The sequence below is a fragment of the Pelmatolapia mariae genome, linkage group LG16_19 (genome assembly GCF_036321145.2).
Source record: "Pelmatolapia mariae isolate MD_Pm_ZW linkage group LG16_19, Pm_UMD_F_2, whole genome shotgun sequence".
Taxonomy (NCBI): Eukaryota; Metazoa; Chordata; class Actinopteri; order Cichliformes; family Cichlidae; genus Pelmatolapia; species Pelmatolapia mariae.
Window position 1 is genome coordinate 4,730,463 of NC_086241.1, and position 15,057 is coordinate 4,745,519.

Genomic DNA, 15,057 nt, shown 5'->3' on the forward strand with positions numbered 1-15,057 from the left:
CTTCAAGTTTCCTTAATACGGTAAATAATCAAAAGCTGTTTGCAAAGACAAAGATTTATTATGAAGAAAACAGCAACTCAAAACATGAAAGCAGTAATTTGGGATTTGACATTCAAAGACATTACTGCTGTACGGAGATCAATTTCATTCAACAGGTTTTGAGGAAAGTATTGATCATTGGTTGACAGAGAGTCCTCAAAAATCTTGTGTATGAAATATGATGTAAACAACCTTATAAGGCAAATATTAATTCTTTGGTTTACACTCTCAGAAGTGTTTCTCATACATTGCTTTAGCAATACTAACTAGCTTTGGTGGCTATCTGTTTAGCACACTGCTATCATATCAAGCAGCACAAAACAAACTTTAAGGATAGCGTGGTATGGAGAGCATATAAATGATGCGTATGTTTGTTTATGAGATCTATAGATGTATCTCTGCTATGTCCACTGATCTTTTGACCTTACCTGGGAGAGATCTGCCTCTCTCTCTCTGTGTGTGTTTTCCAGGTCTTCCACTTCTGAATGCCACAGCTGAGTAGTATTTCCTTGTTAGTGAAGCTGCACATTCAGCACCAAGCGCTCCTTTTTGTTTAATTCCTTGCCAAATCTAACAACCTCTGTTGGGCATTAGATTTAGGCCTACGTAGCATATCTTCAGTGTGTTTCTTGCAAATGGCTGGAAAGCCTGTAACCTCTTGGCTGCTCACTACATGTTTTCTTTCATTTTATATTTTAATTACTTTTTTCTGTTTTGTGCCGACCCTTGGGTCAGGTCTAAGGAGTTTAAAAAAGAAATCAACTAGACTTCTGCAAGTTTCTTTAAGTTTTCATGACGACGTTCCGTGAAACTTACACAAGTCCAGTCACTTTCTTTACGAGCTCCTTAGATCACCAGGGCCTGGATGATTCACACAGACACCTTGGGTACAGGTTTTGTAGGTTTGCTTGCTGCTTGGTTTTTGTTTCGTTCTTTAAAGACTAGTTTATTGGTTTTGGCAGCACTGGAAACCCCAAAGCTTATTTGCTTTCTTTTGGTGCAGTTGTAGTTTAGTGAGAAACTTCCTTTTATGATAATTCGTGTGCAACCCTGGACTCCAAGTAAAGTAAATCTATTTACTTAAACTGTTAAACAAGCTTTGACATATTGCATAGCAAACAATAGTTCTGTCAAGATCATTTTGTTACATTCATAGTTATATTTAACAAACTATTTACAAACATTTTAACTATTTCAAAGCCCAAATTATTTCCATAAAGCAAAAAATAAAATTGAAGTTATTCAAAATGTCCATGAGAGAACTGATCTTTTCTGCACTTATCCCATTATCAGTTCTGGAAAAAAAAAAAAAAACAAACCCGTATTTTTTCATCAGAGACCACATTTATAAAAGGAGTATTATTCATTAATTTAAAAGAAAAAGTCTAAAGTCTGCTTTTGTGTGTGGCATCACCTCACGTTCCAGCAGGGCCAGACGCTGTCACAGTGGTCCAAATCCTTTGAGTCAGGTTCTTCAAAGATTCCTCTTGGCGTTTTGACTCATCCTTACAGCCTAGCTGAAATTCTAGGCGCTAAAATCCTTTGATGCTTTGTTTATATCCTGCCAACAAAATGAAACTCTGATGAAAGAACCCACTCATATCTAAATCTAACGCCATCCTTAACTTTTCATTATTCACAATTTGATGGTAATAAAAATGTTAAATAGATTCTTAGCGTGTGTGTGTGTGTGTGTGTGTGTGTGTGTCAAACAGAATAATTTATGGTGAAAGTAAGTTTCACTATCAATTAATGTAACCAAGGTCTACAGCTTCCTCTATAGAGTGTCGCTGTTGAAAAAGCATACACTTCATATGAAGGACTTGCTGTTGCTTTCTGAAAATGAGATCAAAGTGGTTTGACAAGCTCCATTACACTAAAACTGTCACATTTTACCCTTTGACACGTGGATTATATACCAAACCTTACTGGAAAGGAGCAATTGTACAGTGTGCCCGAATGCTCCAGTGAACATATACCGCTGGCAGCAAAATGAAAACAAACAAACTAAGATCCAAATTAGCTGAACCTGTCTTCATAAAGTCATATTTCTTTCAAACAACATTCCCTTCCTGATTATGTTTGTAGGGCAACATATATTACCCCAAAATAAATTTAAAAGATGAACAAAATCCATATAAAGAACCTGAGAATTGGGGTTAAAGAATGCAGAAACATGACTCCAAATAAATGCCGGTGTCACTTCACAAACACACTCTGACTGCAATTTGTGAAACAGTCACGAAATGACTTTATTGATTGGTGTTCAGGATTTTCCTTTTGGTTTGTGCAATGATTGCCACACAGTCTGAGAGATGTTTGTGATACACAGAATTATGTCTATTAGTTCATTCTTTTGGGGGGGGGGGGGGGGGGGGATCTCTGTGCTTATTTGGTGTTTTGAAAGAACAGAGTCCATAGTAGGAGACAGAAGGTGTTGGCGGTGGCAAGAGTTACTCATTATTCCCTTATGTTTGAGTCCCACAGAGGACCAGTGGTTTTTGTTTTTCATGCTTTGTATAGAGAACCAAACAATAAAGTGGTTTTCATTCATTTTTTGGTTATGTTTAAGATTCGTGTTGGCCTCGACGCGAATACATCTTGAACAGTTTTACTGAAACACAGGAAAGAGAGAAGACTACAGAGCTGACTGAGTCTGCAGAGAAAAACACTGGCATAGTACTGTTGCACTGGAATAATGAGCAAGCGAAATACCATTAAAGCCTATTACAATTAGTTTCACAGTCCTAATCAATGTCCTGTGTTTTACACAGCATATTACTGCCAAACCGACCTTTCACAGTTGTTGAGGTCTGCGTTGCTTGCTTAAAGTACAACAATTACTACTTGTTACAAACCTGGCTTTTCTTTTCACTCACCTGTCCCTCTCAGAGGCACAGAACTCTCTTCAAAAGTTAAATGCGTTAACTGCCCTGAAAAAATGATAAAAATGATAACAAGAATGTGTGTTGACAAAGAAACAGATCACATTTAGTGACTATTTGGTGTTTTTATCTTGAGAGCAGGTATGATTTTGCTGAATTACTCACTGTTTGGTAAAACAGCTGTCAGCCTCAGAGGTCAGAATATGTCAGGTTTGTGTTTGCGGCTTGATTCAGCTGCCCCCTGTGGCCAGTAAAAGTGTTTGCTCATTTTAATATTTCATATCTGTCTTTATTTATCAGCTTCTTGAGTCATTGTCATTCCCACCGCATCCCACACAGGTGCAGGTGTCTGTGAAATAATCCCCTTTGTTGTTTTTTTTGTTTTTGCTTTTTTCATTGTGATGACCCAGAAGAACCCAAAAGTATCCAAGTTTCTGTATTTTGCATTTTGTTGTTTGTCGCAGATGTTCTTCAAGAAGCCCATCAGCAGAGGAAAATGTAATGATCTTTAAGTAAGAATAAGGGTTTTATTTGTTTGCAAGCAACTGCATCGTTCTCCTAATATCATGAAGTCAAACGTCCTCACAACTGTGACAGATCTTAACAGATACCCGCTTTGTTTGCTTTATGGGGCTTTTCCACGCGCGTGGCTTCCAATTTCCTCGGTTCAAAGGGTGATCGTTCTCAGCCTGACGCTGGACTTGACCGCTCCAGCAGATGATGTGCACTTTCTTTCATGACCAAAAGCACGTCAATTACCAGCTCCATCCCGCCCCGCGTGACAGCAGTAGCTGCTATCCAAAAATATATGAATACTATTGAGGTCTCTGTGGATCGCCTGGAGGCAGAGACTCAGGAATAGCGTCAGTTTCGTTTCAAAGCGGAGCAATTATTCCAGGCCAGGCTGGACGAATCGATTCCTGCAGACACTAAATGCTCCTGGCCAATTATAAAGGCAGTGTGTCCTCCTTTATGCTGCCTATTCGTGGGGAAGCCATCAGCAAGCACCGGGACAAAGCCCGGACTACTTTGTTTTCTATCTTCATTCATTAAAAAAAATATGTTTTATTTTCTTCCCTCTGTTATCGCGTGTTTTTATATTTTGCCTTTTCCACCAGTTACCCGTTCTAATTGTTACTGAGGGGCGCCCCCTTCCTCCTCGCATCATGCTCCACGTGATCACAGCCAGCTGCTGCTGAGAAAGCGAGAGAGAAAGAGGGGGAGAGAGAAACACCAACTCGCCGCGACTCTGAACGCACCGCACATACAAACTAAATCGGGAGGACCGCTGCTCGTTTCACCCGTGGATACTATTACACAAGTGCCGTCGTCTCCAAATCCTGCCCGTGGGATACTCTGGCTTCATCCTCTCTGCTGTGCAGTTTTATCACCTCCTTTTATATCACCCTCCTTTTCTCCCCCTTTGCCATCTTTCTCCCCTCTCCTCATCTTTGAGCATCTTCTCCTGCTCGCAAGTCTTCTCGCTTGCGTCGCTAACTTTTTTCCTCCATCCCACACAGCCTCCTCCATCGCCCACCAACCCCTCGGCAGTGCCCCCACTAGACCTCTTTTTCTCCTTCTCGCACTCTCGCTTGGATCGGGCGGAACCTATTTGACCGGTCTACACGGGGCACTGCTACATGGGGCGCACGGTCTCGCTCGGAAAATGTTCTGCTGTAGGTCTCTAGGCGCCCCGCTGAACCTGTTGGGATTGGAGTTGTCGGTGCGCGTCTGCGTCTCTTTCCCACCTCGCTTGTGCGGTCGGGGCCAGTGAGAGATGGTTCTGTCCGTGGCGGCTCAGGCACCTCTCGAGGAGCCCCGACGACTGCGCCGGTGGAGCGGGACAGCGGGGGGCTGGCTCAGGATCACACTCGTCTCGTTTCTCGCCACTTTACCTGTGGAGCAGCTGCGCGCCTTCCCTTCCTCCCTCAGCGACTGCCAGACGCCGACCGGCTGGAACTGCTCCGGTGAGAGTCATTTTATTCAATAGCAGCCTCGCTCCAGGTTGTGTGCAGTAAATATCTAGACGCACATCGAAGTTAAACTCATGTGAGACTAGTGTTAGATCCCCGAGACCGAGTAGCACGACCAGATCAAAGTTGAGGAGTGCGCTTGCAACAGACGCCTCATTCTCCTCGCTGTAGTTTTGTGATTGTGTCCTGTCAGCATGCCCGGGGTCGGTGCTGGAGCCGTGGAGCACTCTGGCTGCAGATACCGACCGCAAAAGCCCGACGATGAGGGGATGCAGAGTTTTGGAGGGGGTTTGCTTGATGTGCATTTAGCCTCGCTGAGTTCGCCTCGGAGCTTGACAGCAAAACATACAGCGGCGATCATGTCACCGGGCAGGCGAGCGGGAGGGTCGATGATTTCGATCCGACACGAAGTGGAAGCAGCGACATTTAAGGATCATTTTAACGAGAAATAGAGCGGGCGGGGAGGGGTGGGGGTCTGTGGGAAGCTTGTCCACGGAATAAGGCGGCGTGCGCCACAATAACACCAACACGGTTAGTTTGAGGTCGCAGAAATTCCGTTTGAGTTCAAACGGGCTTCTTTCGTGTGGTCTGCGAGTAACCCGAAGCAAAAACACATTCTAGTCAACTCTTGGGTGTTTTATCGCGCTCAGATTGAGCGTTAACTTTAACCCAGCAAATTGATCGCAGCAGGAAATTACAGCCTAGTTTTATGGGCTTATTTGGCAGGCAAGTTGTTTAATTAATTGACACCTTTAAATAATAATAAAAAAATGCTGTCGTTTCTTTAACAGACCACTGAGCTATAAACTTGTTTTCTTCCTTTGGTGCCCAAAACGATAAAAGAAGCGGAGCGGGCTGCAGAGCGCAGCGCCTCGCCTCCCTTTGTAAATCAGCCGACTGTGCCGCCATATATTTCCCCTGTCGCCTGTCTAAGTCTGAACCCTTAAAATAGCTCTAAGCCGATTCCACACACTCATGGGCAGTAGCAGTATTGATATTATAGCTCATAACAGCCAGACATCAATATGAGAGTTATGACTGCTGTTTGCTGCTTGAAAAAAGGAGTACCAGTGTAGCCTGCTTGGATGACATCTCAATAAAAAGAAAGGGGAAGTCATTTATGACAAAGAGCATAACTAATGCACATGTGACATGTATAGGAATGATATTAAGAAATGCTGCATGATAGATCTATATTTGATTCTACAAACTAGACTGCCAATCAGAAGGGGGGGCGGGGTGCTTAATTTGGATATCAAAGTTTTGAAAATGAATTTGATTATGATAATGGGCTGATTAAGTCAGACTTAATTAAGTACACGTAAACAAGAAGCGATTGAACTCTATCGTATTGCTGTCTTTATTCTAAGCATCTCTGGTATTCATAGGGTTGAGACCAAAACCGTGATGCAAACATCCGCAACATCAGACTGTGATTCTATCTTCCTGTACCATGATACCCATGTTGAAGTGCTAATGTTGAAGGATCACTGAGGTAATGAATGAACTGGAAATACATGAGGATAATTTTATGTCATTGAGCCACTAATGACCAAGCGATCAGGCGTGTGGTACAAGGATTTTTTTCCTTGTTTTTGTTTTATTATTCATCTTGTAATGAAAAGCCCAGGTATGAAGTGAAACTGTGGCCCAAGAATCTACAGTACATGCAGATGAAGTCATGAATGAGTTCATCTGAACAGTACTCTCCTCCGATTCAGGCCGATAATTGATCATATTCTTTATTCAGATTACTGCATTGTAACCTACTGGAGGCTGGTTTTGTGCTGCCGCTGTTGATGGTGGTGATGATTTGCACGTAATCACTGATAATGGTACACATCCTGTCCCAATACACACTCGCCTGCCTCCCCACTTCCTGACACACTCTCATCTGCATTTCAGCGAAAGCTTTTATCCTGCACGCCTTGAGGAGGCTTAAGTGCATATGATAGAACAATGGACATGCACTCACATGCACCCAGCATCAGTTACAATTAATAGAGCACGACAAGTGACATGTAGTCCACCGTGAAAAGATAAGACCCTTTGAAAGATAATAAAAATAAGATAATGATATTAATAAACCCACAGTAATGGCACAGGGCTTAATTATCTACTTCTTCCTAACAACACCACAAATGTGTGACAGTTTGCAGCGCAGGGAGAATGGCACTGACTGAAAAACAGTTTGGTGATGAGCCCAATGTCACTTCAGTGCTAAGAAACAGATAATTATGGGCAGTAGTATCAAGAAAACGAGTTGCCAGTTTCAACAGCGTCGCCTTTGAAAAAGCAATGAATTCGATTTTGTTTTATGGAATAAAAGGGAGAGTTAGAAAAAACTTGGTTTGACAAAGACTGCCATTCTGTTTGGCTTGCATCTGTTAATGGCTTGAGGAACTGCCAGCGAGGAGGCAGAACAGCTCAATCTCAATCCTAGAAGGGCACCGAGTGAATGTTTGAGTGCGAGTGCAGACATAAAATTGTTCTTGAAATCCCTCGTGTCATCTTGTACTAGGTACTATTTGTGAAAAGATTTGAATGTACGAGTTGTGGCTCTGTGAAGCTGCAGCAGAAAAAAATGTTTTCCACAATTCTTAAGGTCCTATATAGTATATATTTCTTTAATTAATTATATTTCAGTTAGGTGCGTGGGAAGCTATAATCATTGCATACATTATGTGCCAAGATTTTTAAAAGGGATAACTGAACTGTGAAATGTTTTTTAACACTTGCCACCATATTGATGGAGTAATGTTACAGAAAATGAAGAATTTGACATTTTGACACATCACAATAGGTTAGGAGCAGTATGGTTATAAAATTAACGAGTGCTGAATTCCATCTAGCTGCTTCAGTTTCTGATGCTGTGCATGTATTATGCAGACTCCTTGTCACACTGTTATGACTTTCTAGGACACCTGAGTGTAACTGCATCGTTGTTAACGTAATTAAAAACACATGATTTTTCCTGACATGACAAGTCATAATGACTGCTATAAAAAGGGCCCATTTGATCTGCGAGTTGGTTGATTTTCTATTGATTTGTGTTTATACCTGTTGCTGCATCATTATTTGTCTGGTAAAAGGTTATCATTTTCAGGATGTAGAATTAAGGGATTCATTAAAAGCCATAAGAGAAAAGAGGGGATGCTTATTTTTCTTTTTTGGTGTTTGTGTCACTTCATGATGACGCATGAAGTAGTTGTGGCATTCAACAGGGTTCAGTGCTAGGGCCAATACTTTTTACCCTCGACATCCGTCATCTAGGTAATATTATCAGAAAACAAGCAGTCATATGTAAAGAACACCAAGGTATTTCTAAATTTAAGTGAAACAAATCAGCTAAAATACCAGCACCTATTAAAGACATAAAGGCCCACATGGCATGTAATTTTCTATCTGTGAAGTTAGACCTGAATTTGGCCCTACTTGCTATTGTAGACGGACTTAAACATAAGAAAAGAGTAGCAATGACAAACAGACCATGATATGTCAATTAAAATTCAACATCTTATAGTATGAGAAAGAGTTAACAAGGTGAAGAGGGTGGTTTCAGATGTGAACTTGTCTCACTTGGGGGCGTAGGATATGTAGAATATTCACTAGAGACTAAATGTCAGATATGTTAGGACTTGGACATGGCTTTTGTTACTTTATAGTCATTTTTCCCTTGGAAAGGTCCTTTATCTAACAAATGAAACACACCCGTCTCCTGTTCAGTATCGTCAAAATCAGGAACATCTAGTTCCTAGATAATAGCTTGCTGGACACTGACCTTAAGTTGCACAATTTATTGGTGCCTGATCCTGTGATGATGTCGATCAGTGCAACAAGTGCATTGAGTTTTAAGATCCTAAAAGGCTCCCTATAGCCAACCTGAAGGCTCGCCTCACCTGTCATTTAATATTGCCTTAACACTACAGTAATGTGTTAATGTTATTACTGTCATGTTGGGACTCTTTGAAACACATTTCTGTACAGATTTGTGCTGGGTAAAATCCTTTCCGGTGACAATTCACCTGCATGCACTCAAAAACTGCTGCTTTATCCAAGATGTCATACTCATCCAAGGCAGTTAACTATATAATTAGAATTTTGTGTAATTATCTCAATCAAACCTGCGATTTTCGGGCTTGTATTGCTTTAAACAAGCAAGCAACGTCTGTGTTATATACCGACCGCACATCAGCTGGCTGATAGACATCCTTAACAGATGTACTTGCAGACTTTTACACACAATCAGCGCAAAGCTTTTGGCTGTATTTGGTCATATTAAAACAAGTAGTAGAACAATGCATTCATAGGTTGCTGAAAGGAATTCAGTCCAGTTCAGTTTTATCTTTATCACACATTTCTACTGTAATAATAAACTGTATGAATGACTGCTCACAATTTAATTATACCTTACATCTCCTGTGGGTACATTTCTGTGATAAAGACAATCTGTTCTTCAGTGAATACTTTTAAAGTTAACAATAGCAAAGTCCATGTGATGCTTTGAGACTTATAGTGACAGGGATAAGTGTAGAATATGCAAAGCCTCCTGCAAATCCCATCAAGCGGAGGGAATTTAAGAGCATTCAGGGGATAACTGGCCATTTGCTTTCGAGATCTGTCAAGACAGAAGTCAGACATACTTGCATGCAGGTATACACCTCTGACAATAAACTGCAATGAGAGATGAATTTTGAGATAAGCAGTGCTGGCTTGGTTTAATCAAACCAATCTGAAGTTGCTAATTGGTTCTATTAACCTCCTAAGACCCGAACTCTTCCACGGCATGCATTTTTAATTTCTCTTTGATATTTGGGCATATTGGGACCCGATGAATGTAAAAACAAAGAATCACCAGATTTTTTATTTTTTACCCGATTTTTGTTCCTAAGAAAAATGAGAGCCACGTATGAGGATATTTGTTTTAAATTTTGATGGAATAGTGGCAGTATAATGTCTTTGTAAGTGGATATCAGGCTCTTGTAGAGCAAAATTTAGTATTTTGGTCTAGACAACCCAAAATGTGATGTCCACTTATGTGGACACCAGGTCCTAGGAGGTTAAAGTAGTGAAATGAAAGTTGGTCAACTAAGAATGCTTTATGTTTTACTTTCTCATTTAAAAAAATCTTGAAATTTGTTTAAAGTCTCAGGTGTTTTCACACCTTCATGGTTTAGACCATTTAAAACAAAGTCTAGTGTAATTTCCCTCCTTGTTGCAGTTTGTCTGTGCAAACTGAACACAGATCACACTCAGGTGAAGACAAAAACATCTGCATCAACATCCTTTGGAGGAGCTGGTCTCAGTCCAGTTGCAAACAACCTCCAGAGCAGTTTGTTTATGGTTAGAACGTGATCTTTCCTCGAGCCAAGCAAGCTACCCGAAGTACACTGCAAGTTTGTGCTAAACATCTTCCCCTAGTAGTGTTATGCTTTGTATTCTGAGATGTGTAGAAGTACCATAGATGTGCAGAGTACACAAATTGTAACTGCTAGCTGTAAAATGAGCCGAGGTCTCAATAGTCCAGAACACAATACGTTCTTCCTGTATTTACGTTTGTTGCTCCTTCCACAGAAACATCTGGCCAGCAAGCAAACTGAATGCTGTAATGACAAATTTTGGATCACTTCAAGTTTTCTCTGTGCGAAAAGAAACCAAACCACAAGAAAGAGCTACAAGTTTACAAACCCATCAGTTGCTTCAGACCAAACAAACTATGACTTGCTTTTGGTGTTCAGCATTCAATAATCTGATATAAAAAGACTAAACTGTAACTTCCTCCCTCACAAACATTTGAAAAAAACCTGTTGCAAAGTTATAAAAAAAGACCTCCAATACGAGAAAGGTCAGGAGAAGATGTCTCACCACTGTGGTTGTTCAGCCTTCATTATTAATTTAGTCTGTTTAATTATTGATCAGCACAATGCTTAAAACCTGGGTGGAGAACTCTTCATTCTTCTTAGTGCATAGTTCTTAGTGCAGTGAAATTCCAGGTAGGTAGCAGGAGATGCATTTGGCTAACAAGTTCTCTCTTTTAGACAAGTAAGTGCTTCGCTTGGCATCTTAATCGTTAGCATATAAACATTACCTTCTCAATATTTGATGTTTGGCAGCTTGTTTTCGTTAATTATTCAGCTCACTGTAATCTCCTCCTGGAACGACAGGGCAGGAGCAGGAAGTATACGTTTTCCTGGCCTCCGACACAGTGCAGCTTGGGCCGTGCACGGAACTTGTATCAGTCGTGTCCCATTTACATTTGGTTGGGAATGAGCCACGAGAGCGTGCAGCGCACATAGCGACACATCCAAAGCAAACAATAACAGCTGGAATGATTTTATCATTGCATCTGTTTTCTGTTCTCTCCCTAAAGTTACCTTTGGTAAAGTTGGTGATGCTGGGTTTGGAGCAGGTCTATTTAAAGCTGTGGTTTTCACATTTTTATTGACTCAGTGCATGTTTAGGGAGCCAACAAATCATTGAAGGCTATACGCAGCTACAGGAAATTGCTGCGCACAGGAAATTGCACACATCTGCACATTTCTGTTTATAATGTGTTATTTCAGAGTGGCAGTTTTGTTAGTAATTGTAGTTTTTTTTAAACAGTTTGTGAGGTGGTATTTATTTGCAGTAGTTATGTTTCACTGTTAGGAAGGTTTAGTCTGCTGTGAGAAGCTGCAACATTAGCCCATTAGCAGCAATTTTAGAACCCTGGATTTAAAGAGTAAGGAAGAGAAGTGGTCCTAGCTTTTACAACATGTACTTTATGCGAAACATTAAATTTAAATTTTGGGGTAGGACCAGAATTACTCTGGCTTGCCTGCTGATTCATGAGCATTTGTTCTTGCTTGCTAACACATCTGATTTCTTTAGCTAAATGTCCTTAAGATTAGCTAACAGATAGCTAATTATCTGTTAATCGGTTGGTTACCAGATGTGACTAATACTAGACACTTTAATTTGGTCTTCATATCAGTTTGATGGTCTGCTACTGTTTATCAGATCTGCGCCAAGTGTTAGCCATAACAGTTCTGCACATCAACCAAGCACAAATAAATTATAACAACTTTAACTGCAAATCCAGGCCCACATTTCTTTTGTTATATTCAGGCCTTATGTGCTATTTACCACATGGGCCAATTAAGGGTGACATCCAGACTACACATGTTGAGTGCATAATGTCTTAGCCATGGTGCACATTTAATTTCGGCACTGTTTGCTATTTAACACTTGAGGGTTATATCTTTTTGTTTTTTAGTTGTTTGCCAGATCTATCCATCTATCCATCCATCCATCCATCCAGGCATATATGTTGCCGGTATGAAAACAAAAAGAAAGAAAAAAAGAAAAATGCTTGGGGTCATATAAAATTATAAAATGGAATCATCATTTGTCCAGTACACAAGCTGGGCCTTTGTTGCTTACAATACTCAAATAAATGAAGCGTAGTCTGCCTCACAGCTGAGCAGACAGTAATGTGGAGTCAAGCAGCACTTTTGCAGCAGGCTTTTAAAATTTCCTAAAATACATTGCTAGAAAGGTAATTAACAGGTCCCCACTTTTCAGTATAACTCTGACATGTAAAGAATCCACTGGTATTTTTTCTTTTACTCCCTAAATGTGTTCGGTTCAAATACGTAACTTCATCAATGTCAAAACGAGTTTCAGAATTCATATTTTTTGATCAAACCTGTCCTCTTGAGCTTGGCCAAACCAGGTATGTGAGGTGCACTAACCCAAAATACATTTTTCCCCACTTTGGATTGAGCAGCTGTAAAATAGTGAATTTATTGTTCTGAGGATTCAGTTTTATCTATTTGATCTGATCTTATTCTGAACATCTGGATAAGCCATAAAATTACTTTACTTTACCCCCGTTCATGTGTGCCGCAAAGCAGCAGGAAGCCAGCCAACTCAACAGGAATCCTGGTTACGATTGGTTTAATGTGCTTATGGAGGGAGGACATTTACAAAAGATGTGTAGCTTTCATTTGAAAGAAAATTAGGTGAAAAAATTATATTCAGTCATTCTTGATACATATACATTTTTTACAAAGTTTTTATGAGGTAAAGTATGTCACAGAAATGTTTCTGAAGTCTGTATGAACTTTATCAAACCAGTCTCACATTAGTAAAATAGAAATTCAACCTAAATGTTCTGTAAACTACTGACTTTGAATCACAGATTAGGCAATTGCAATTATAATAATCCCACAGCATGTTGTAAAATGTTTAGCTAATATCCACTGACTGAACATGTAGGTACTTGCACAGGATACTGACAACATTTTTAGTTGATAACAATAATGCTTATCACTGTAATCCTGTTTTAGGTTCCTTAAAATGGTTACATTTCAAACTTCCAACAGCTATATTTTTTTTTTTTAGTGTTTGCCGAACATGTGGGGTTGAATTTTTGAATTCAAAGCAGCTGCCACATAAGAGAATCTGAAATCAGATTGCACCAAAAGGCAAAATGGTTTTATGATTAAAAAAACAAAGGTGATGAATACTAACCTGTTGATTCTGTGTCATTTATTATTGTGTAAACAAAGACATTTTTCAAGTTGTACCACCGCAGTAAATACCACTTGTAGGCAATCATTCTCAAATGACTGAGATTGGTGCCGTTTTTCCCTGCAGTCTAAACCCTTTTGGCCCCAGTGCCTCTGAAGATGTAAGAGAAGCAAGTATAAAACATAACATAATTTATGTCACACGATGATTGTTTTTCAGACATTTACAGCTATTACAAAAGCTGATATGCCACTCGCATCCTTGTAAACAGTTCACAGGAACAATCGTCTTTGATTCCAGTAGACAAAGCGTCTTCATCTGCAAGTCTTGATTGCACTGTTGTTCATAAGATGATAAGAATGTCTCCAGCAGTAATGAATCCCTGTGAGTTATTGTTTATAAGTGATAGATGTGTTCCTCTTGCTTCCTGGCTCCTGGGGATGTCCAAGCTTCGCATCTGTTTCTCGGTAAAGAAGACAGTTTAATGACTTGTGGAGGAGTCACTTTTTTTTTTTTATTTAAAATCGAGTTTCTGCTTTTTTCCCCCCTTTGTTTTCCATAAGCCTGTTGCCCAGAGAACCTTGAAAAAAAAGCTAAAATATCAAACTATGAAATTTGTAGCTTGGACTGATTTCACACACAGATTCACGCTCACACACAAAAACATTTCCAATCTTTCAAAGACTTTGCTAGCTGGCTTGAAAATGATCTGATATTTTCCAATCATTTGTATGCACGTAGCCAGTTGTATGATTGTCATCCTAACAATGCTTCTCTCCAGTGAGTATCATCAACATGCCAGTTGCCTGGGTGCCAATTTTTTTAAAAAAAATTTTTGCGTGTGGTTTTCCAGATTGTCTTGTATAGCCCTCTTCAGGCTGAGGGCTTTGTTCCATCCGTGCACTCCAAGCTTGGAGACCTCTCATGCCACTGTTCTTGGCTCAGTGATTGTATGTTTTCACAGAGAGCTTACACTTATGGTCATTCAGGACCCTGGCAAATAGCAGGTTCGTTTTAGCATGGACTTCTATTCCATGGGGTATTATTGCCTGATAGGTTGTTCTATGCCAAGAAGGGCTTTTCGAAGTGGAGAGGGTCATTGGTTATGACAGGTTACAGGAGATACTGTGTCTAAGTGTCCATTATAATAAGATATCTATGAATAGAAATAGCTTTGTAAGATATCTTGCCTGTAACGTCCACAGACAGCCAGGCATTATGATGTGTATGAATATCACACGTGCCATTTCACATGATAACTTTTTGCCGTTTTGTGAGATGAACGAGGCTGGCTCCTTACCTTTAATGCAATGTCATGATAGCACGTTGGCAGTGTAATAATGAGAACAGTTTTTTGTGGTTGATAATGGTTTTGTTTTGGGGGGTTTTTTGCATATGTTTAGTTTACGCCTGTAAGTTCAGTGTACAATGTTGCATTTAATGGAATCTAGTCAAATGACATTTACTTGATTTGGATACATTCACTTTATACCAAGCATCTTTTCCCTAATGTTTAGATATTTGAATACATTTCTCTTTGATTTTACTCAAAATTATTGCTTTATTTTTTCAAGTCCACAGAATTTAAAAAAAGAGTTTATTTTACTAATGTGTAGATTTTATTGTTTATATTGTGTATTTCTTAA

The 15,057-nt window shown here is 39.9% G+C and overlaps 1 protein-coding gene across 1 annotated transcript in view; it reads left to right on the top strand.

Moving 5' to 3' along the window:
• The first annotated feature begins 4,157 nt into the window (after positions 1-4,157).
• tmeff2a (transmembrane protein with EGF-like and two follistatin-like domains 2a) overlaps positions 4,158-15,057 on the top strand; it is a 139,243-nt gene continuing 128,343 nt past the window's right edge. The window contains exon 1 of the mRNA XM_063497242.1: positions 4,158-4,891. Within this exon, the coding sequence (XP_063353312.1) occupies positions 4,702-4,891 (190 nt within the window). The 5' untranslated portion in view covers positions 4,158-4,701. The remainder of the gene's footprint in view (positions 4,892-15,057) is intronic.